This window comes from Talpa europaea, assembly GCF_964194135.1.
Source record: "Talpa europaea genome assembly, chromosome: 9".
Classification (NCBI taxonomy): Eukaryota; Metazoa; Chordata; class Mammalia; order Eulipotyphla; family Talpidae; genus Talpa; species Talpa europaea.
Genome location: NC_140076.1, coordinates 53,679,323 through 53,702,150, shown reverse-complemented (window position 1 = coordinate 53,702,150; position 22,828 = coordinate 53,679,323). Strand labels below are relative to the sequence as shown.

The 22,828-nt window shown below is 38.3% G+C and overlaps 1 protein-coding gene across 1 annotated transcript in view; it reads right to left on the bottom strand.

The window, feature by feature from the left end:
• Positions 1-17,752: 17,752 nt before the first annotated feature.
• The window catches only part of LRRC40 (leucine rich repeat containing 40), a gene marked incomplete at its 3' end in the record, with an annotated part of 30,963 nt that continues 25,887 nt past the window's right edge, over positions 17,753-22,828 (bottom strand). Inside the window, exons 14-15 of the mRNA XM_084243469.1 lie at positions 20,586-20,771; positions 17,753-17,858 (exon numbers count right to left, since the gene is read on the bottom strand). Of these exons, the coding sequence (XP_084099595.1) occupies positions 17,753-17,858; positions 20,586-20,771 (292 nt within the window). The remainder of the gene's footprint in view (positions 17,859-20,585; positions 20,772-22,828) is intronic.

Genomic DNA, 22,828 nt, shown 5'->3' with positions numbered 1-22,828 from the left:
ACAATTGTATTATTTGAGCCAGGTTTCTTTTCCCTTTTTTAAAATAACATGATGAATAAGTAGCCTAGCAAATAACCAGGTATTTCTATACCTAGATTAAAATATTCTAGTACTGGAACTTTTATTTTTATCAGCAAACTCCATAGTTTCCCCACAGGAGAATAATCACTATATCTGAATCCCAGATGCCCAAAGTATGTCATTCATAAATTAAAATATTTGGGGGAACATAGATAAAACTTTAAATGCAATGTTTATAAATATTTCTTGAGCAATAATTATATACCAGGCACTGCAAGGGACATAACGGTCTGCTCTGCACAGAATCTCACAATCAAGTGGGAAGATGAGAGAACTTCCAGATCAAAGACAATACAAAGCAATATGGTGAGTCCCTTTGTCCCACTCCTCAGTTCATGAATTCAGAAGGGAAGTAGCATCTTCATCTTTGGATCTGAGCAGGTTGTTCCAGCTGGAATTACAGATAAGTTTCCCTACTGGTACCTATGGCCTTTGGGAGGTCATTCTGAATATTTGCCAAAATTTAGGGCAATGTTTGATAAGCTAGAAATGGTAAGAGTGGCTACCTAGCGGACAAGATAAATAGCAACAGAATCCCTTGAATCGCTAAAAGAGAAATTTGCCAGTTTGCTCTGAAAAGGAGAAAGTATGTAATGAAAAATGGTATCTCTCAATCTAATTCAGCAGTGGGGGGAAGAGATGGAAGTCAGTATAGAGTGTTTGAAGTGTGTCGTCTTTCTTAAATAAAAGATAGAATTGGAGGTAGGAATAGATAGAACAGAAGACAGAAAAGATAGAATCGGATCCCACAGAGTCTGTCCTAAGTCCACTCTTAATCAAGAAGTGTGGGAGTCCCTAATAGCAAATATTCGAGTGTCCCATTCTGAAATGCAGTGAGTTGAATAGCCATTCAACTGGCCACATTTCTTTTTACTCCACTTTTTTTTTTTTTTTTTTTTTATAGAGGCATGCTTTATTTATTTGTTTGCTGGTTTGTTTGTTTGTTTTGTTTATACATGCACTGGGTACAGTCAGAAGCGCGGGAGGGTGAGAGAATTCACCAGAGCCAGAGCGGGGAGCAGAGCAGGCAGAAGGACCGAAGTACACTGCTGAGGGGAGCAGCGGGCGGCAGGAGAGGTCTTCGCGCCATGTGGGACCCTCCTCCGGTGGCCGGGGAGCAGCCGGGGATCGAACCGGCGCCGCAGAGGCCGCGCGCAGTTTCGCAACCCAGCGCTCAACCACTGCGCCACCGGGGAGGCCCTCCACTTCTTTTTACTCCACATTTCGTTTTACTTCCTTCAGTGGAGTGAAGACATTTTTACTGCATGTTGTCCAGCCCATCCCGTAGCACACATATTATATATGTATTCTTCCAGGAAGAGTTTGATCCTCTGAAACAAGGATTTTTTTTTTTTTTTACCTCCATCCTAATCATAGTCAGTGTTTTTAGATACCTAGAAATCCTTCCCTGTCCCTAAGTACTACTTGTACTTTTCAGTCTCAGCCTTTGCCCACATTGCTTTTTCAACTAGATTACATCACTGCCATCATCAAACTGGCCCTAATCTTAATCATAATAAATTTATTTTCCTCAGTAATGCCATATTAACTCTTACTATATTTTATAATACTAATCACATTAGACCAGAGGTGATAGCCATTTGGTATTTGTTCTTTCCTATCAACAGTAAGCTCCTAGAGAAAGAGGGCCAGGCAATAGTTAAAAGAGGCATGATAGACAGAAGAGCTTCAGGAGGGCACATTTGGTGTTGTTTACCATGTATTTTGGGTGCCTGTCAGTTTCAGAAGCATAGTAGGTGCTTAGTAAATATTTGTGCAATGATTAAATGGATGAAAGACCCGGAATGCAAACACACTTAATACTTACTGAATTAAACAGAAAGCTGTTTAATTTGCATAACCTGAACCACAAACCTTTTATTTTCTTAATTCATATACCATTTCTAGATTTCTTTTTTTTTTTTTACAAGAGAACTTATTTTTTTTTTTAGATTTATTTATTTATTTATACAGCCATTGGGTATAGTCAGAAGTGCGGGAGGGTGAGAGAATTCACCAGAGCCAGAGCGGGGAGCAGAACAGGCAGAATGATGAAGTACACTGCCAAGGGGAGCAGCGGGCGGCAGGAGAATTCTGCGCGCCATGTGGGACCCTCGCCCGTGGCCGGGGATCGAACCGGCGCTACAGAGGCTACCGGCAGCTTCACAGCCCAGCTCTCAACCACTGCGCCACCGGGGAGGCCCACATTCCTAGATTTCTTATAAAAATTCTCACTTTGATTCTAGTCCTCATCCCCTCCCCAACATTTCTCCTAAGATCTTTTAGGATCTCGTGTTGTTTCAACAGTTGTGTTTAATAGCCTGTTTATGAAGTGGCTTTTGTTCATTTTTATTGGAGCACATCAGATCTAGGCTTTTGATTTGTCTTGGGTTTTGTTTCTGTTCATGGAAGAAGTCATGCATATAGATGTCAGAAATCCCTGAAAATGAATTCATGAATTTGAATTTGTAGAGCTGCAGGTTTGGGTCTAACAAGGCATCTTAAGAGATAATCAAGTTTAGTTCCCTCATTTTTTCAGTGGCCTGAGATCTAGCGAGGGGAAGTGACTCTGAACTAAAGAGTCAAAATTTGTGGTTCAATCTGGTCCCTTTCTAAAGTTCTCCTTCTGGTACCTTGTGACTCAGCTGATTACTTCACTCAAGCTATTTTTTTTTTTAAAGATTTATTTATTTTTATACAAGAATTGGAGTACAGGCCAGACATGTGGGGGGGTGAGAGGATTCACCAGACACAGAGTTGGGAACAGGTCAGGCAGATGGACTGAAGTACACTGCTGAGGAGAGCAGCGGGCGAGACAGGAGAGATCTGTCCGACCATGTGGGTTTCTCCCTGGCGGGCCGGGAATCGAACCCATGCTGCAGTGGCTGCAGATTGCTTCATAGGTTGTGTCTTAACCCCTGTGCCACCAGGAAGTCCTTTACTCAAGCTATTTTTAAATGTGGCAGTATGAAGATTAGTAAAGAATGGGTATTAGGAAGAGGAAATCTTCAATTCCATTTTAGCTCTAAAATTTAATGAACTTCTGCCTCTTCCGGAAAAAAGAAAACTGTCCACAGGCCTTTGGCCATAGTTCATAGAGGTCAGAATCTGAACTGTTTATCTCATTGTAAGAAAAAAAAACCTATTTATACTGCCTTTAAATGTTGGCTTCATTAGATGCTGCCCTCCTAGGGTCAAAGAGTGGAGTCTAGCCCCTAAAAAGAGCAATAGTAAATAGTATCTCATCCGGGAGACCCACAGGATAGAAAACTGTTAATCACAGCTCCTTTATTACCTCATAGGCTCTTGCTTTCCTTGCAAGTTATCTTTCTTAGCTTTCTCTTAAAAATATTTCCCAGAATTTTCTATTTGGATTTCATAGAAAACTGCCTACAGAAATGAGTGAAATATTCCCAAATATACCCATTTATCATCTAATATTGTGCTTATATTGATAATACTAATCATTCCATCTTCTTGTGCCTTTGAATTTCTTTATTTGAGGAAAACTTGCTAACTGGCTGATAATGGCATTTTTCATGAAATTTGTTATTTGGAAGCCATGATTCTTCCTCAAAGGAAACTCCCATCATTGTTTTCTTTGACAGTAGAGCACCTCACACTCTCCAGATGCCTACTATTTGGTCTTATAGCCCAGTGTCTAGATATTTACATGAGGAAAAGAATGCCAATGCCTGCTTGAAGAAAAATCAAGTGAAAATAAATATTGATGGACATTTTCTAGGTAGTAAGTTGTAAGCATATTGTAGAATAGTAAGAATAAGAGCAAACCTGAGGGCCAAAGGAAAGAAATTAATAAGCTCTAAAGGAAGTAATAACTAGAAAGGTCAAAAAGAGGTAAATGACTGATAGAAGAATAGAGAAACTGGATGCCAGCGATCAGACTCAATTTCAGATTATTGATTCCAGTGGTTGTGTCTCTTCCTTGGGCAGCCCCAGAATTCCTTTCCTCTCCTACTTCTCTCTTGACCAGAGAGTGAACATCCAGCTTTTCTTGGTTTCTGGTCTCTCTCCTACTGTGGCAGAGTAGAAAAAATCCAGAATGAAAAACAAGGTATAAGCAAACAATGTATTTCATTTGTTACTCATTTCTAAAAACGATTTTTGTAATGTAGTGGATAAACTTTTAGTCACACAAATTCTCAAGCTATCCCCAAAAAAAATTACCAAAGCACTTTTATGAAATAAAGGTCAATAGTAAACATTATAACCATAGTTTAGACATACGTGTGGAAATGAGGGAAGTCATCTAATATAAGAGAGAAAAGGACCAGTACAGTATCTGGTTATCTACTTTCAAGGAAGAACTAATACTGTTTTTAAATTACTGCAGAGAAGAGGTTACTACTTCCTCAATAATCCACCCTGATAAAGTAATAAATTATGTTTCCATAAGAACCTCCATTTAAATTACTGGATTCCATCTAGAAAACCTAAATAAGGGACCAGGAAAAAGAATAACTATAAGAAAGAAAAAAATCAAAATCAACAAACATCTATGAACCAGAGACACACTTTGGTGGGGGGGCGGGGTAAGGAGGGATTGGGGTCAAAATCAGGGGCTTGCAATTGTATGGGGAATATAAAAATGAAAAAAATGTATTAAAAAAAGCTGATGAGTTGAAAAATAAATAAATAAATAAATAAATTACTGGATTCCTATTTGACATGTTAATCCTCATATAAAGTTATCCTTATATCCAGATGCACATCAGTTTTTGGAACATGCCTGCAGTTAGAAAGAGTCACCACCAGGTGGCGTGCATATCTATCGCTATATCTTGACAGTTCTTATCTGGGCTTAGAGTTTGACACATGCTCTGGATGGTCAGTTCTTAGGCCTCTTGTATTTGCCATTAATGTCCTTTACATACGTTTTGAAAGAATTCATTAGAAACAATGCTCTAAATTTAAACAATGTAGAGAAAAATGTTAAGACTTTTCAGTGTATTTTAAAGCAGTTATATGTTTTTTGACTAAATCTCTCAGGTTGTATCATCACCCTAGGACCCAATGAGAGGGGTGGAGGAGAGGGAGCAAGGCTGGCTACACTTTCTCAAAGCCTCAGGTGAATCTGTGCTCTAAAATTTTGATGTTTCTTAATTATTCGGTTTCATTTTTACATCGTCATTTTAGTAGTTCTTCTCTAACTTGCTTGTGTTTTCCAAATATTTTGTTTCTCTGCCGTAATTTTAAATGTATTTCTTGAAACAAATGTTCCAAAACCTAATGCTTCAGGAATGAAGTTAGCCTAGCATAGTCTTCCTTATACAATTCTAAAACAAGTCCAGTCTAAATAGGGGTGTATCTGCATTTAGCTTTATGTCCAGTTGACATCTGGCAGTTAAGTAGGCAACTGATATGAACTCCTAATTTCATTTTATTGATATGTATAAAGAACCTAATATTATAATCAAATTATTAAATTTGATTATTATTAAATTTGATAATAGTCACTTATTAAAAAGTGAATAAGGGATGTAACTCAAAATATAGGTCATACGGTGATCATTGGATTCCAAGGGTAGTTTACAGTCTTTGCCAACCCCCTCCTTTCAGTCAGAATGTCTGAGTGTTGAAGGCACAGCCTCTGGCAGCTTTAGTGACATGTGACCTCAAGCAATTATAGTTCTCAGATATGTGTCATTTCAGGGCCTCCAATGGCTGCATCATTGTTTAAAAAGCCAAATGTTTCTGCTTACTTCTAAACTAATTATACCCTCACACTCAACAGATTAGCCAGCATCCTTGTTCAGGCCTCTCTGCTAATTTCAATGCCCTGCTTATTTTGAGTGTATGGTGTTTCTCTGAAAACTGTTTAATCTTTTTATCTTCCAATCCCAAACAAAAGTAAAAGGCAAACAAGATGTTCCTTCCCCAAAGCTATGTAAAATGATTTAAATCCTCCAGTGCTTTCCTCCAGAGAAAACACTTTCCTTCTGGCCACATGATCACACTGGGAATACAGTGTGCTTTCTTGGCAAATTCTCTTCAGCTCTTCGGAATTGGTCTTTTGTAACTTCTTGACTGAAAGCATGCCAATTTCATGCACTGCTTTGGGTTTGCTTACCAAGTGCACTTTCCAGAGAGGTAAATAGCTTCTTAATAAATTTAATTTGTACACAATGTGGCCACACATTTTAAAGCACACACTTCTGGTTGGTCTCCATCCTTGTTTCCCACTTTTAGATACAGCTTTTGACTTGTTTATTGGCCTTGTTTTCTATTTCATTGTCGTTTTTATCCCTTCTTAGATATCCATAAGCTTTTCATAATAGGTTTAGTTGTAGAATCTGAAACGAAATGTTAGAAAGAAAATGAGGAAGAATTTGTACTGAGTGATGAGGAAACTTATTTGCAAGCTATTATAGTTATGGTCCCTGAGAGCGCCTTTATGTGGTACTGTACTACCTCTAGATTTTTTAGTCTCAACTATTACCTGAAGTATTTTCTCTCCCCCCTCATCTTTCTCCCCCCTCGTCTTTCTCCCTCATCCTCTTTATGTGGAGAATCTTAACTTCACGTTTCTGGGCACAATGTCAAGGTCAGTGCTTCCTGTCTAGCAGCCAGCAGAGTCCCAGTTGCACTGAGACATTGATCTGTTCCGAGCGCGGGGGGGGTTGTGGCTTGTTACTCTTATTCAGGGCCTGCAAAGGCTCTCTCGATTTTATCCACCTGTAGACCATTCTGCAGAACAGTCATTTTCTATCTGTGTCATGCTATAAAGAGGTCTGGAAGCTCTGCTTTTAGGTACAATAAAAGGTTCCAATCACCAGGCTTAGGTTGAGATGTGGGGCCTCAGCAGCTGATGGAAGAGAAGAAAGCAGTGAGGAACTGTTACTCTTTGAAACTGCACTCTTCTGCCCCCCACCATCCCAACTGGATGCTGATTATCCATTTGTGCCACCCTCCCTGCAACAGCCACGCACCAGAATCCACTCTTTCGGTGCCCATTAAACCAAAATTCACCTGTAAGAGGAAAGGTTGGTAGGTAGTAGGCCAGTCTTGCTCCACATTTGATTTGCTCTCTGTTATATACAAACTGTTCCTGACTGCTTAACACTTATCCTTCCTTGCTGTCCATCTGTTTGTATTAAACTATCCATCTTTGCTAGCCAGTCTTTGGACATAATTTTTCAGCCACGCTTGTAGTGGTGTTCAATTCAGCAATAAGTACTTTGCACTTAGGAGAATCACAGTGTCATTACAATCGGGCAGTCTCTAGAAGATCGTCCTTCTCTAGAAGATCGTCTAAAGAATGTTCTTTAGAAAACCATGAATGTTGGTAGCAAACATTACAGATCAATGTTTGTGACCTTTTCCCAGGGAAATTCAAACTTAATGCTCTCTATCTCTCTTTCTCTCTCTAATAAACACACACACACACACACACACACACACAATACAGGTTTTTTTAGTCTTCCACATCTTTCATATAAATGGCAGTTACTATCCCTGTGACCTTGGAACCTGGATCATCATAAACTACTCAAAGGTAAGGGACTATGTCTTCTTTTCTTTTTTAAATTTTCCATAAATATATCCAGCATGCTCACCTGCAGCCCCACAGCAATATGTACATATGCCGACTGTGCAACCAGGCCTGTATGTAGGTTTCAGCAGATGTACCTCAGAGAAGTGAGTAAGTAGTTCTCCCCTGAGACCTCCCCTGGAGCTGACCTATGCTTTTATCCTTTAAAAAAAAATCAGAATTAAAACAATTTATAATTGCTGTACAAATAATTTAATCAATAGATGTTAATAAGCAAAGGATTATGAGGACAGTAGGACATAAAAATGTTAGATCGTGGTCACTCCCAACAAGAAACACAGTCTAGTGGGGAGACAGACTGGAACCCTATTGTGTGGATACAAATATGAGAGAACAGAGCGGAGTACAATCACTTTCTCTCCCAATCTAATAAATCGGCAAATGCTTTCGTTCAGCTTTATTGTTTTCGCGTGAGTTTGGAACCTTTTCCTATGGCCCCTCCCATGTTCCAAAAAGAACAAGCGTCAGGTGGTGGTGATAACCTAGAAGTGCAGTATCATCTGAACGAGCACAACAGGAAGGGATAGTCACCAGCCAAGTTTGGGCTCTCCAATGTCATCAGATTTTGTCCTTCCAAGGGTTTTCCCAGACGGTTGAAAGTCTGAGAGGCTGCAGGAATCAAAGGCACATCCTCCTTGCTGGAGGGAAGCGCCACCACCACAATTTACTAAGGAAAATCCACAGTTCCACTTGCAGATCAACCTGAGGAGACACTAGGACAGTTAACCTTCAGTATCTCTTGAAATCCTTGCTTAAAAATAATTCATTTGTTTTAAATACCTAGGGAAATGAGTGTACTTCTAGTGGGCGTGCATATCCTGAGTATTGATCATGCACCTACATACAAGGAAAGATTCATACTCTGCTGTTAGCAAACACCCCACTACTTAGGGGATGCTTTGATTGCAAGTACAGAGCAGGGTCCATTAGAGTCCAGTAAGAAGTGTGACTTGAACAGCACCCATGATAAGTTTTCTAGGAAGTGAAAAGCTAAAATGGGCCCAGAGCTATGTAAGTAGAGACCAAGTTTCATGCGTGCCACCGAAGGTGAACAGCTCAAATGCTGACCTTCCCCATCCCAGCTGATCCTTCTCTTAGGATGGCAATGACGATTTCAGCTATCCTGCCCAAAACTCTAAGCACTAAAATATGATAGCTATCTAAATTCCCACAAGCTTTTCTAAAGGAAAAACCACTTTAAAGATCCCACTGGCAAAGGAAATAGCAGTTACGATTTCATAGCCAACAAAAATGCTGGAGTTTTTGTTTGCTCTTTGGGGTAAAAATTAAAGATATTTTCACTCAGGTCGGCATTACCCTAGACGCGGAACAACTACTTAATAAAGTTGGGTTCAAAAAGTATGTGAGGTCAACTATGGTCCTTGGATCAGCCAATTGGTGATGAAATAGTGGGTTTTTCCTTAGAGCAATGAAGTGCCTCTGAGAAGCTTCAAAAATATGAGCTTATCACAAAATTTGCAATGGACTGTACAGTGTGCTTACATTTGAAAATGAGGTTGTGCTTTTTAAACACTATGTCAGAGGGCTCTTAGACCTTCAAGCACCACTTTGCTAGCGATAGAGGGTAAAGGGTATTGTAGAAGCCCAACGTCTACACATAGTCACTGGTCAGTACTGAAAAGGCATCATTTTGTGTGTGTGTGTACACTGTAAATTTAACTATTTACTTAACACCTTACCTTAATCCAGAAAGAATAACCATGGAGCATGATGCCCTTGGTTTTATTTTTTTCCTTCAATTTTATGTTTTTAGTAAAAATTGTGCTAATTACTTAAGGTACACACATGAGGCTTTTCTCTACAGAGTAACACAATTACTACAGTCAAGTTAACGTCTCAGCTCCTCACATAATTATTTGTTTATTGTGGTGAGAGTGTAAACGGGCTGAAGTCAAAGACTGTTACAGGTGGCGCCCCCTGGAGGGAGCTGCTGGTGAGGATGTATTGCCCCAGGCAAAATACAAAAAAAAAACCTGCTGAAATCCCAATCCCCAGCTAAAATAAGGGGGCTGCTTCTACAGTCCCTTATCCTTCTCCACCCCACCCATATTTTGTGTGTATTTCTCCTGGATCTATTCAGCCTCACCAGCACCTCCCCCACCAGGGGCCCCACCTGTAACAGTCTTTGGCTTCAGCCCCCAGTACCAGAGAACCTGAAATCTAATTTTTTAGCAGAATCCCATTATTTAATTGAATATTATTAACTATGGTCGCTGTGATATGCATTAATTCGATCTCAAAATTTATTCATCATATGCCTATTGTGAAGACATCATCATTCCACTAGTCAGTCTTTCTGATTTCTAAATATGTGTGGTAGTTGAAAGCAATAAATGTCCTCATATTAGCACGATGGTTCTCTTATGAACTACATAGAGCTATGTGATAAATTAGAAAAACTATGTTAAAAATGATAGCTGTAACTCTTTAAGATACATGATACAGCAGGGAATCACTCAAGGAAAATTGAGAAGATAAATCATATTGCTTCAAAAATTTAAAGGAACTGAATTTAAATTCTCAATATATTTTGAGAATATGACAATTATTTTTGAATTGTCTGAGGAATGAATGTGGTACCAAATTATTAAATCAGGTGGTCTCTTGGCCTAACGAAGCTGAATTCTGTCCAAGGTGTGCTCAACCAGCAAAAGAACAGAATAGAGTTGCTAAAAAACAGATCATTTTTTCAGTTAAATCCACACCACTAAGTGTTCCTCCAGGCATCTGCTGCCTGACTCTAGGTACCATATCAGAAAAATAAAATAAACACCCATTTTTTTATCATATATTAAATTTAAAGGCATAGTTCCTTGTGAAAACTCTATTATGTTTTATTTACCTATCTCAGAATGTTATCTGCCTAGCTTTAATGATTAGTCCTACATCAAGTTGTTTCAGTGCTTCCCACCTGCAAAACCAAGACTGAAGTCTCAGGTCCTGAAGTTTGTTTGGTAGGATATTTAGGCATTTTATCAGATTCAGAGCTCTGTGAATACGCTGAGGAAAACAGAAATCAGTGGGCTTTGGCATTTGAAGCTGTCATTGTTGGGATTGTCAAGGGATTCAGAACTCTAACATATAGAACAGGAAGCCACTAGCGAGTGTGAAATAAGCGTTTCTCATACAACCTACATCCAGTGTGTTCGAGAGTGCACAAAGAGCAAGTTTTATTGAGACCATTTGCAGTTAGAAGTAACCTTAAACACATCTGGAGGGTAAATGAAGTTGATCAGGCTTTTACGCCATTGGCTTCTGTGGCTATCAGCTGTGGTCTTGATCTTGTTAACGTAGAAGGCGCACGGGTGTGGGCCAAGTGTGCCTGATGATGGCCACCTAGCCTGGGTGTGTGCGCATGTCCAAGTGTGCACACCTGTGCCTAGGAACGAGGAGATAAAAGGGCGGGGTCAACCTGAGGAAGGGGGTTCAAGTCGCTGTCTCCCTGCTGGCTTGCTTCCCCTGCGCACTATTCAAACCTGTGAAGATGATGCCAAGGGCTCCAAAATTCTTCGAATTGCTAGAACCACCAGTGAACCTACCCCGGCTGCAATGGTTGCCAAACACCATCTAAAACGGTTTGTCTCCAACTTCCTGAGTGATGTTTCTAGTTTTAAATTTGTGTATGTTGAGGGTGGGTCAGGGAAGGGTGTCACTACTCCTGGAAAAGTAGCTCTCAGGGAAGGGTCAGATTGGGTTGACGATAATGTGACATTCCCCCATTTCCTCAGGGCAATTGCACTTAGATATAAGCCAAAGGCTGAAGTCACAGGGAAGAGGCAATAATTATAGAATTTCAGGAAATGGCCTCTTGGGACATGTGGGAGACAGCATGGGGGAGTCTCCCCGGAGCCTCTGTAAGTATGATTGTAGTTCTGCCTTCCTGAGATTAGACTGAAACTCCAAGTCATTCTTTTGAGCTTTCCTGGAATCCTAGTCTGGTTTGATCAGTTTAATTATCAACTCCAGAAAGAGGAAGTTACTAAGGAAGTGAAATAATTATTTCGTTAATGAAAAACTGACTTAAATTTTAGCTTACATACAAAGCTGCCTTATGGGAGAGGCACTGCGGATTTGCACATTGTGGTGTAGTGTTTTGTTTCATTCTGAGTGTTTGGGAAGATGCTTCAAGCAATAATATACTAGGTGCGCAATACTCTTGCCAGATAGTGTGCTGGCTTTAGAAGGGTAAGAATTGTTGTAGCAGCTTTGATTTATCGAGCTAAACGTGGACATGTCTATTGAAGGACATAGGGACAGACGAAAGGGAACCGGACTGTACAGTTTCCTTGATCTGAAGTACAGCATAGCTTACTGCCTTCTTTCTTCATTCCCCTCCTCTCAGCCTCCAGGACCAGCTACCACCAAGTCATTTTGTCCTTTTTCATTGATTTGGCCCCATGAGGAACATGCTGCTTCTTTAAATCCCAAATGCTCAAATTGCCATGTAGAAACCAACTCCCTATCAACTTTCTCCACATTTAATCCTCAGCTTCTTGCATATTTTCATTTTTCTGCATTGGTTCCCATGGTAACAAGTCTGTTGGCAGAGAAAGTGTGACTCTGCTTTTAGCCTCTGCACAACGCAAAATCCTACTAGTGATCTTCAGACAAGTGTCACATAAAAAGGCAGGAAAAGGTTATAGTTCCTTTGGCTGATGCCTCTAATCCTGTAGCATTCTAGGGTTTGCATCCCCACTCTACACACAAACCAGGCACAGTGACCTCAGAGGGGAAATGCAGCAGTCAAGGACAATGCCCAGAATCCTTTCACCTATTCACACAAGTGGTCAAAGGACATTTCTAGCTCACTGCAGCTACAAGGATTAAGCCTTTCTGTTCAGGTGGCTTTCTCTTGTAGGTCAGTGATTTAACTGACATAAATGCATAATGTGCAAAAAAGAGACAGTTGGGGGCAACATGAAGGTGCAGCTTGCACTCGTGTCTATAAAATTTCCTCAGCATGCATCTGAGATATATACAGCCCAGGGAATAAGTAGGTAGGTCCTGGCAGGAGCCTTAATTTAGTGTTTAACGATGAAACAGTGGGAACAATTAAACAGATTTAATCCTAATGAGTAGCTAACTGGCACAAGAGAGGTCTAAGAATCAGCCCAGAGAACTGAGCTTCAGGAAGGTGAGGGAAAGATAATAAAGATGTAGATAAGAGGACTTTGTAACCAGTGAGCAAAGGCGCTTTGGTTGGAACAATTCAGGGTTCAAATATGAAGGTAAAACACCTAGTGGAAATAGAGCATAGAGAACAAAAGGTTTTGTTTTGTTTTAAAGAATTAAATCTGCAAAAAGGGAGTCTGCAAAGGAGAGAATAGCTTCATGCAGACTGACCCAGCTCTCTACAAAATATTTTTCCACATAATATTTCAATAATAGGTCATATATTTTGTCTTGAATTTTAGCATTCCATTGTGGCTTAACGTTAAGTTATATTTCTAGCAACTGCAAATCTCCTGTGTCCTCAATATTTAGAGGGAAAAAAAGCAGGAACTATTCATCTTAAACAGTCTTCATGTTTGGTCGTGCTTTTTATTTTTTTTTTTTTTAGGAAAGTCCATGAATTCAGGGGTATGAAAATAGATGTTACAAATAAAAAATGTGGGTATTTCAGCTATAGATTATGATCAAATGTAAATGATTTCTTTTTTTGTCGGGTGATAAAATATGTGATATTTAAGCACACTGACGTTTTAAAGTTAGCTGATTACATTGTACAAAGGTATTTTTGGCCCTTTAAAGGTTATTTTCCTACATTAAGAAAAGTTTTCTTACATTAAAAACTTTTTATTGTGACTCAGGTTTTGTGTCTGCAAAGACACACATACATGGTGTTTTTCTTAGTGCAATTGTTTTGCACAGAAGTTATGAGGTTAAATAATGTCCAGTATGCAGGTCAGCTGACCTTCATAATAACTAATGAAAGCATTTGATGAATGGACGAAAGAAATCACGTTATATTTCTTTGTATCTCTCCCTCCTTCTCAACTCTCTGCTAATAAACATTTCTTAGTCAGAAAATCATAGTTCATTTTTTGGAAAGTCTGTAGGAAAACCAAGATGAAATTCTCATGCAGAGAGAATATAAAGTGGTTCCAATATGTTCTAGAATGTAATTTTCCAAAATGTATTGCTGAAGTTAATTTTACTTTCAATACTTGTAGTCTTGCCACTCAGAGGACTCTTAGTGGTCTTGCGTGTGGTAAAGGGGAGTAAGGAATGTGGTGTTAAGTTAGGTTCCACTCTAAGAAATTCCCGTTAGCTTTGATGACACCTAGTTTCAATGAATGCAATAAATGTATTAATATTGTTGGATGACATTTAGGCATTTCCCTTTAACATCTTCAACTACATTTTCCCCTTGAAAATACAAGCCTTACTATTTTCTGTTTGGAAGGAAGAGAAGAGAAAGATAGTTGATAGATAAACTGGATATTTTTGTCTCAAGAGCCAATCAAGTTGCTCTTTGTACTCAGTGTATAGAAAAGACTAAAGGAAGCTTAAAGATGACATGTTCTCATATGAAGGAGGAATTTTTCCCCAGTTGAAAAGCAGAAGTAGATACTGAAATCTTTTTGTAAATTTCAAAGATGATCACAAATAACCTTGCAAAAAGTAAGGTTTGCAAGTACTGTAAGTTTCCCACTTCATAACCATGCAAGGGCCGCCCTTCCCCACCCCCATACCCGCTACCGGGTTTAAACCATAATATCAACTATGGTCTTTTTCTATTGAGAGAAGAAATGGTAAATTAACATCAGAAATTCTAAATGAAAAGATGTTTTTTATCCCCATCATTTAAGTGATTGTTTTAATTGGTTTAGGAATTATAAGTAAAAGGATACCAGAAACTCTGCTTTGAGATTTTTAAGAAGTATTCATGAAAATTCTTTCCTAAGCTATCTCATATTTATTTCTAATCTATTTGGGGTCATGATGCTTTCATTGTATGAAGACCTAATTCCAATTTATTTTTATAATTATCCATGTGCTAAACACATGCACACATACCTTCCACATTTCATAAGGTCATATAATTCAGTTAATGAAATATTTCACTCTTCTGCAAATTTAATAAAAATTCCTAAGTAGTGAGTAACATTGGGCCACTATTTTAGCAAAATGAAGACGGTCTCTAGATTGGTAGTCTTTTTTGATATCAGACTTCACTATCATATGTGCAGCCCAACAGTGACATCTTAAGGCCAAGTAACTAGAGCTCCTTTAGCCAGAGAAAGGATTTAATTGGTATGTTTTCAATGAAATTATATTATATTATCAAGTAGTTTTCAAATTTACAATTTGCAATTGGTAGATCCTTGTAAGTGCTTCTTTATGACTTCTTTTGCAGTCTTTGTGAACATTTTAATGTGCATTAGTAAATGCTACACTTTACATAGACATACTGTATAGTAATGCATGCATTTCACTGCATAGTTTATTGACACTCCCCTTGTAAAGCTTTTATGGAAGAAACAAGCCACAGCAGTATAGCAAAAGAGGCTTAATCTTTATAAATTGGGGCCTTTTCTGTCTCTTTGCTAGCTTAGGTGGCTGTATAAAATTCGGGTGGGAGGGGGCAGGAAACACCTCTTAACATTTACGGTTTTCTATGTGGGTAAACATTAGTCAATTCAAAACAAATTGCTTACTTTAATAAAAATTTTACCATTTTATAAAAAATTAAATCATGACATGTTTAATTGAAATGGCTGTATTGTAATTAATATTTTGAGATAATTGTGATTTTGAGCTTAAATTATATATAAAAAAACTGTCATTTTTGTATGTGTTAAAAAAACAATCACAACAGTAATTTTTAGTTGAACTACATACTGATGTAAATAAAAACTGGATAAAGACATATTTACTACTTCATTAACATAGATTGTGAATGTATTTAATGGTTTTTTTTTTTTGCAGTATGAGACCATAATGACCTTAAAAGCTGCTTCATTTTATGTGCAAAGAAGTCCTATGAATCTATATTTTAAATTTACTGAATCAGTGAAGTTACTTTGTCAGTTAATTTGCAAATGCAAGCTGTATTCTCCAGTTCTATTTTATGTTTTGACAAAAATCGGTAAAGGTGTACAATGTGATTAGAATGCATTTTGAAGATGCTTTCTGTACAGATACAAAATACAGGGACTAAAATAATGCTGTGCAGTGTATAGCAGAGCCATTTTTCGGCTTTGGTGTACTCAACTTTTTCAGTATTTAAAAAAGTGTTTTGAATAACATAAAAGTCTCTATTGTATAAATAATAAAATGTCACCTTATTGTAAAATGCCTCCTGTTTAATATCAAGACTGACTTCTTAGTCATCCATAGAACTGTCATATGAAAAGGGCATGTTTCTTTAAACCAAAAACAAAGATTATAATCAATATTTGAAAAATGTAACTTATTAACATGTAGTATTCTTTATTGGCAATGATTTCTTTCATAATACGATACACCTCAATCATCCAAAACTAGCTAGCTATCCATCTATATATAGCTATTTTAGTTAATACGCATTTTAGTGATTGATCCCTTAATAGAATCTCATGGTAGGTTTTTTATAATGACTAATCAGCCTATTCTGGTATTTTTTGGTGTAAATAAAATATTTCTTTAATTTTTATTAAATCAACCTGTAACAAATTCCCTTTTAGAAAATTACCATGTAACCACCAGTTTAGTTTTATCAAAATTACAGGCAAATTTTAAAATTAAGGCCCTACAAATTAAAAAGCACAAGGTTGAATTAAAACATGAAAAGAATAGGTTATATATACAAATATCTGCTTAATAAGTACTTAAGGAACATTTCAAGATTTCTATGCATGAGTTATTTTTCTGTTGCTACAGATTTAACAAAATAAGGTGCTCAGTACATTTTTTTAAACAGCAAAGGTATTAACATGTTCACACTTTGAGGGAAGAATATATAGTTCCAATCTCTAAATTTCTTTAAACTTGAAGTACTAGATTGTGGAAATAATACTAAGACATCAAAGAAAATCTGTCATGTTTTAAATTCAAAATTGTGAGAGTAAACACTACTTTCTCCACCAATAACTATTTTGCGCAGACTTTCTAGAACATTAGAAACCAACCCTACAAAAACAATTTAAAAATGGGGGAAGGGCACACATTTCAACTAGGTTAAAAACAAGACTGTGAAGGGGCCTCCCCAGGGGCACAGTGGGTTGAGCGCTGCGCTGTGAAGCTATCCGAAGCCTTGGCGCAGGTTCGATTCCCGATTCCCTGCCGGGCAAGGGCAGAAAACAACCATCTCAACTAGGTTAGAAACACGGCAACAAAGGGGGCCCCAGCCGTGGCGCAGTGGGCTGAGTGCTGAGCAGCGCCTGTGGTTGCCTGCAGACTCAGCGCGAGTTCGATTCCCGGCCAGCTAACCGGCTCAGGGAGCAAGGCCCAGGAGCCAAGACAGCACAACCCCCACCATTTTCTGTCCCCTTCCCAGAGCACAGCCCTCAGGGCAGAGCATCCTCGGTCCCCTCCCCAGCAGCACCCCGCAAGGGCCCAACCCCCACCCAGGACCCCCAGTGTCCTCAGTCCCCCACTCAGTGTCCAAAGTGCCCCCCCTCACCTGCCTGCTCTGCTCTCCACTGAACCCTCACCCTCCAGCACCTCTGGCCTGTACCCCAGTTCCTGTATAAATCTTTAAAAAAAAAAAGCTAACTTAAACTTATTTGCAACTACAAAAAAGCCCTATTATGGGTAAAGCAGTTTTTCAAAGGCAAATACAGTACTGGATAATAAATTCAATTTTATATCTAAAGAAAAGGTGGAAATGGGATGGGCATATTCAGGTCAATTGTTCACATATTTTAACAAACAGAAATGGGACAGGAAAAAAAACCCATTCTATAAAAAAGGTAGTAATTATAAAAATATTAAAGTACATTAAACATTCACTTTGAAGACTTTCATGTTATAAGGGAATAAAAGTGAACACCATAAGTATTGTACTAAACATACAGAACAAATGTATGAAGACTACATGTGGTTACCATAATAAATGTATAACACCTTAGAAAAATGTAAAACAATTCTCATTCAAGTAGGAATTCGGTCTCTCAAATATTCCAGGATAGCAGCTGTTCCTTTCATTAATATGGCAGCTCTAGGAACACGGAATGGATTTCCATCTAGAAGCAATGTTCTAAATAAAGAAGAAAAATTATGAATTTTAACAATGTTCATTAAGTAGGCTTTTCTCCTAATTTCATTTGCAATTTTATAAGTTTGTGTATTTTTCCTTCAAATTTAAGCATTTTTAAAAGTTTGAATTATAACTACAATAACCGACACAGTATTAATTGAATATCTATTATGTGAAAGGTACTGTGCTAAGTAATTTATATCCACTGACTCTCTTAATTATCTTAATCCTTTTTCTGTTTCATAGATGAGGAATCACAAGTTCAGGAAGGTAGAAGGATTTGTCCAAGATCACACATGTAGCTATTAAATAGAAAGCTGTTTGAACCACCAGTCTAGCTTTATTACACCAAACACTAAATGGTTGAACTAGATTTACACAGTATTAGAATGAACACACTGATTAACACTTGCACTGGGGACTGTAATGCAATCAATGTATCACCCTCCTTCCTGGGAAACAGTAATGCACACCTGCCCTTTCCTTTGTCAGATACACACATAAAATCTATTTACGTGTTCTGAAATGAGATTCAATGTAAGATTTAAGGATTTAATGATTTGTTGATGTAATTTATGAAATCTCTTCAATTATAAGAGACATTAATTTTTTTTTTTTTTAAAGAGGCATGTATTTTTATTTATTTATTTATTTGTTTGTTTGTACATGCACTGGGTACAGTCAGAAGCGCGGGAGGGTGAGAGAATTCACCAGAGTCAGAGCAGGGAGCAGAGCAGGCAGAAGGACCGAAGTACACTGCTGAGGGGAGCAGCGGGCGGCAGGAGAGGTCTGCGCGCCATGTGGGACCCTCCTCCGGTGGCCGGGGAGCAGCCGGGGATCGAACTGGCGCCGCAGAAGCCGCGGGCAGCTTCGCAACCCAGCGCTCAACCGCTGCGCCACTGGGGAGGCCCAAGAGACATTAATTTTTAATAAGTATGTAATAAAAGTCAAGGACTCATACCATATTAAACAATAGATCTAAATTATATCTTCAAATATTTGTATGCCTTGGGAATACTTTTGAAAGTGGATTTTCTCAATTTATAGAAAAAAGTACTGTCAATACTCATTTATAGATTCTTTGCTAATTTGCCTACTCACCAAAATTTATTTGTAACCCCAAAATCAATATACAATGACACTTTCAATGTCATCTGTGGTAATTCGCACAGAACAAAAAATTTGAGTTGCTCAACAGGCACATTCCACTGGGGGTTAAACAAGGTGACACTCTGCCTTCTTGTTTCAGCCCTTGTACTATAAACAAGTATACTTTTCATGTTCTATTTAATTGAACTTTTGGAATTTTGTACTTTTAGTTGGCGATTTCACTGTTTAAAATGGCCAGAAGGTGTAGTGCTAAAGTATTGTCTAATTTTCCTAAACATAAGAGGGCTGTCATGCTCCTTACAGAAAAAACACATGTTAGATGAGCTTCCTTAAGGCGTGAATTATACAGCACTTTCACCATGAGTTCTATGTTAATGAATCAACAGTATTAAATAAGGAATCTTAATACAGGAAAATGTTTAAAACACGGTCATGTATTGACTAACTGATGAAAATGTTGTGACCAAATGTTCAGAGGAACCTAACTCTTTACTGGTCCTCAAAGTAATGGCTCATTATTCACCAGTTTGGTGTTCACAAAGACTTCACAGACTACAACTACTGCAAAGAACGAGATCAACAGACTTCCAAAAATTCGCTAATATGAGGCACCAGAGTTGGTGCCAATGCTGTCCTAGTTAAGTAAAATATGTCAAACCATTATATGCTGTTCCAGTGAATAACTTATTCTGTTACATTCAGCTAGTAAGTTTTCAGCTGACATCTCAAGCTCCCTTTATGTTCACAATCAAGCACTTACTGGATGCTTATTACCTTTGACCCTGATACAACTCTTTTCTAAAGGAGGACAAATAAATGGTATAAGTGAATCCAAACAGCAAGAAGGGAGATTAGAGGAGGGGCTAACTCTACGTGGAGAATGGGGAAGGTTGTCAAAGGTGATACTTAGGCTGACTACTGGTAAGAGCAGGGTAGAGGAATATGAGGCTCAGGCAAGCACTGTGAAAGAACATGCTGAGCTTGAAATGTGGCAGTTTGTGGTCAGCTTTTGTAAACCCCAATATGCACAGTTATGGATTTCATATTCGCCTGGCACTTTTATGTAGTAGAATTTCAGGTTATAAATACATAGCAATGAGAAAAGTACCACTAGAAAAAAATCAGTTACTATATTTACACATACACCACATAAACAAAGCTAACAACATAGTTGGTAAAATTTAAAAGTTTCTGGGTCTTGTTAACTTATTTTCAATAAGACATTAAATTTGTTACTTTAGCTTTATTGCAAGAGTACCTAAACAGGGCCTCCCCTGATGGCGCAGCAGTTGAGCACAGGGCTGCGAAGCTGCCCGCAGCCTCAGCAGCGCTGGTTCGCAGTCTCAGCAGCTCCGGTTCTATCCCCGGCTGCAGGCGAGGGTCCCACATGGCACGACAGACCTCTCCTGCAGCGTCCGCTGCTCCCCTCAGCAGTGTATTTCGTCAGTCTGCCTGTTCTGTTCCCCACTCTGGGTCTGGTGGGTTCTCTCACCCTCCCGCCTTTTTGACTATACCCAGTGCTTGTATAAATAAATAAATAAATCTTAAAAAAAAAAAAAAAAACAAGAAAACAACTTCAACAAATCAAATATATGCAAAATAGAATTGTGTAGTTACCTTAAGTTCACACAGTTCCCAAGCTCTGGTGGAATTTGTAGGAGGTCATTATTTTGAAGGTCCAATGTAATCAAATTTTCCATTGTTTTCATTTTCTGGGGATCCACAGATCCAACCTGATTGTTACTAATCAAAATTGTTTCAAGTGTGTGGATACGATAGAGAACTTCAGGTAGTATTTTGAACCTATTAAAACATGAACAGAATACTTAGGTATATTGGAATCAGGCAAAAACATTCCTTCCAATGGATGACCTTATGTTTGATTATCATGAGATACAATTTTCTTTACCTTAAGTTACTATATATTTGGAGTAAGTCCTGTATTCAAATTTTCCAGAAAATGGACTAAAATTTTGGAAATTTTGAAATACATGGAAGTACAAGACTTGTAACAGTTTCTATTTATTGTAGAAAATTAAAAGTGTGGAGTAAACTGTCCCATGTGTTTCTTTTCACATACAGGAAACAAGGAAATCCTCCTCAAATTCTCTATATATTATTGTCTCCATACAGGTTTTCTTCCTTAGTTCACTTTTATTTCTCATGAAACAGAATCACTGTCAACACAGTAAATAAAAATTAAAGACTAATATTTTGCTTGGCTGAAGCTTCCAAAATGAGTGTATTTTTGGTTCTTGAAAAGATGACAAACTAGCATAGGTTGCCAGCATTCTCCTCTAAAGCAACCCTAAAGATGCCAAATGAGGGAAAGGCTGAACAACACTCAGCTATTAACACAAAATGGCTGGGGATCTCTTGAGAGGCAGGGCTGGCATGGTTTCATGTGAGGCAAACTGCTGGCTGGATAGGAGAGACAGTACTGGGTGGATGAAAGGCGGAACAGCAGTGGCCTTTTCACATCCCAGTTTTGCCCTTTCTTTGTTGCCTTGATGTAAAAAAAGCAACAGTGAAAGGTAAAACTCAAAGCAGTTCTGTACTTCCAGAGGGACTGGAAAACCAGTAACGGGGAGTACAGGTGGACAAACAGTCCCTAAGTGGTTTCTCTGCCCCAATCTAAGAAGAAAGTAATTAAAAAGACGTAGCTCACCTGCTAACACAGAAATTAGGGTTAATTTTTGCCACCTCCCCAAATACATTAGAATGCAATTGATAGCTCAATAAACAACTCAATAGAGAACTGGCAGTTCAAGTAACAAAAACTAGAAGAGATCTGAGTAGTGCATATCTTTCTAAATAATGACCACAATGTTATAATGATACAACGCACGAGAATGCACAAATAATGGAGCAGGCAACAAAAATTTAAATAGGCAGTATTTTAACATCACAGTGCCCTAGCATCCTCACCTGTTAAGTGAGGAGTAATAACAGTATTAAACTTATAGAGTTGTTATAAGGATTGAATGTATATATATATGCAGATTTCAGGATAGTATCAGGAATATAATATATATATTATTTTCTTGTCGGAATCAACTTACATCATAGGAAATGATGTGACAGTTGTTAAGAGCCCCAGTCAAACCACCTGAACTCAAGTACCAGCTCAAAACTCACCTTTGGTGGGTTACTTCTAATCCTCAATTTCTAAATGGATATTATAACAGAATCTAATGTGTAGGTCTTTTTAAGGATTAAACAAGATAATATATGTTTACAGTATATGTAATATTTGGCCCAGTGTCAGCAGATAATAAGCTGCCAATATTAGGTATTCATCATTAGTAACAATCTTTATAGTCCTTGCTGAACAAAATCCATGTTTCATTCATTATACAAAGCTCTTAAGGGCCTCCCCTGGTGGAGCAGGCAGTTGAGGGTCCCACATGGCATGGAAGACCTCTCCTGTCTCGCCCGCTGCTCCCCTCAGCAGTGTATTTCGTCAGTCTGCCTGTTCTGTTCCCCACTCTGTCTCTGGTGAATCCTCTCACCCTCCCATGCATCTGGCCTGTACCCCTGTTCTTGTATAAAATAAATAAACAAATCTAAAAAAAAAGCTCTTAAAGGGATAGATACTTCACTCATGCCCAGTATCATTTGTTACTTCTATTCTTCTATCTTATAATCTTAAGATCTAAGTTGAAATGAGTTTATTGAGGTTATCCAAACTCATGTGCCCTAGTACATACTATTTGCTCAACCTGGGATACCCTAGCTCTAAATGTCTGGAAAATGTCTATTTTGAAGTCTCTACTTCAATACTATCTTCTTTACCTTCAGATAATCGCAAGAAACAACTTTTCTATGCACCATGCTTCTACTATAGCAATTTCAATTAT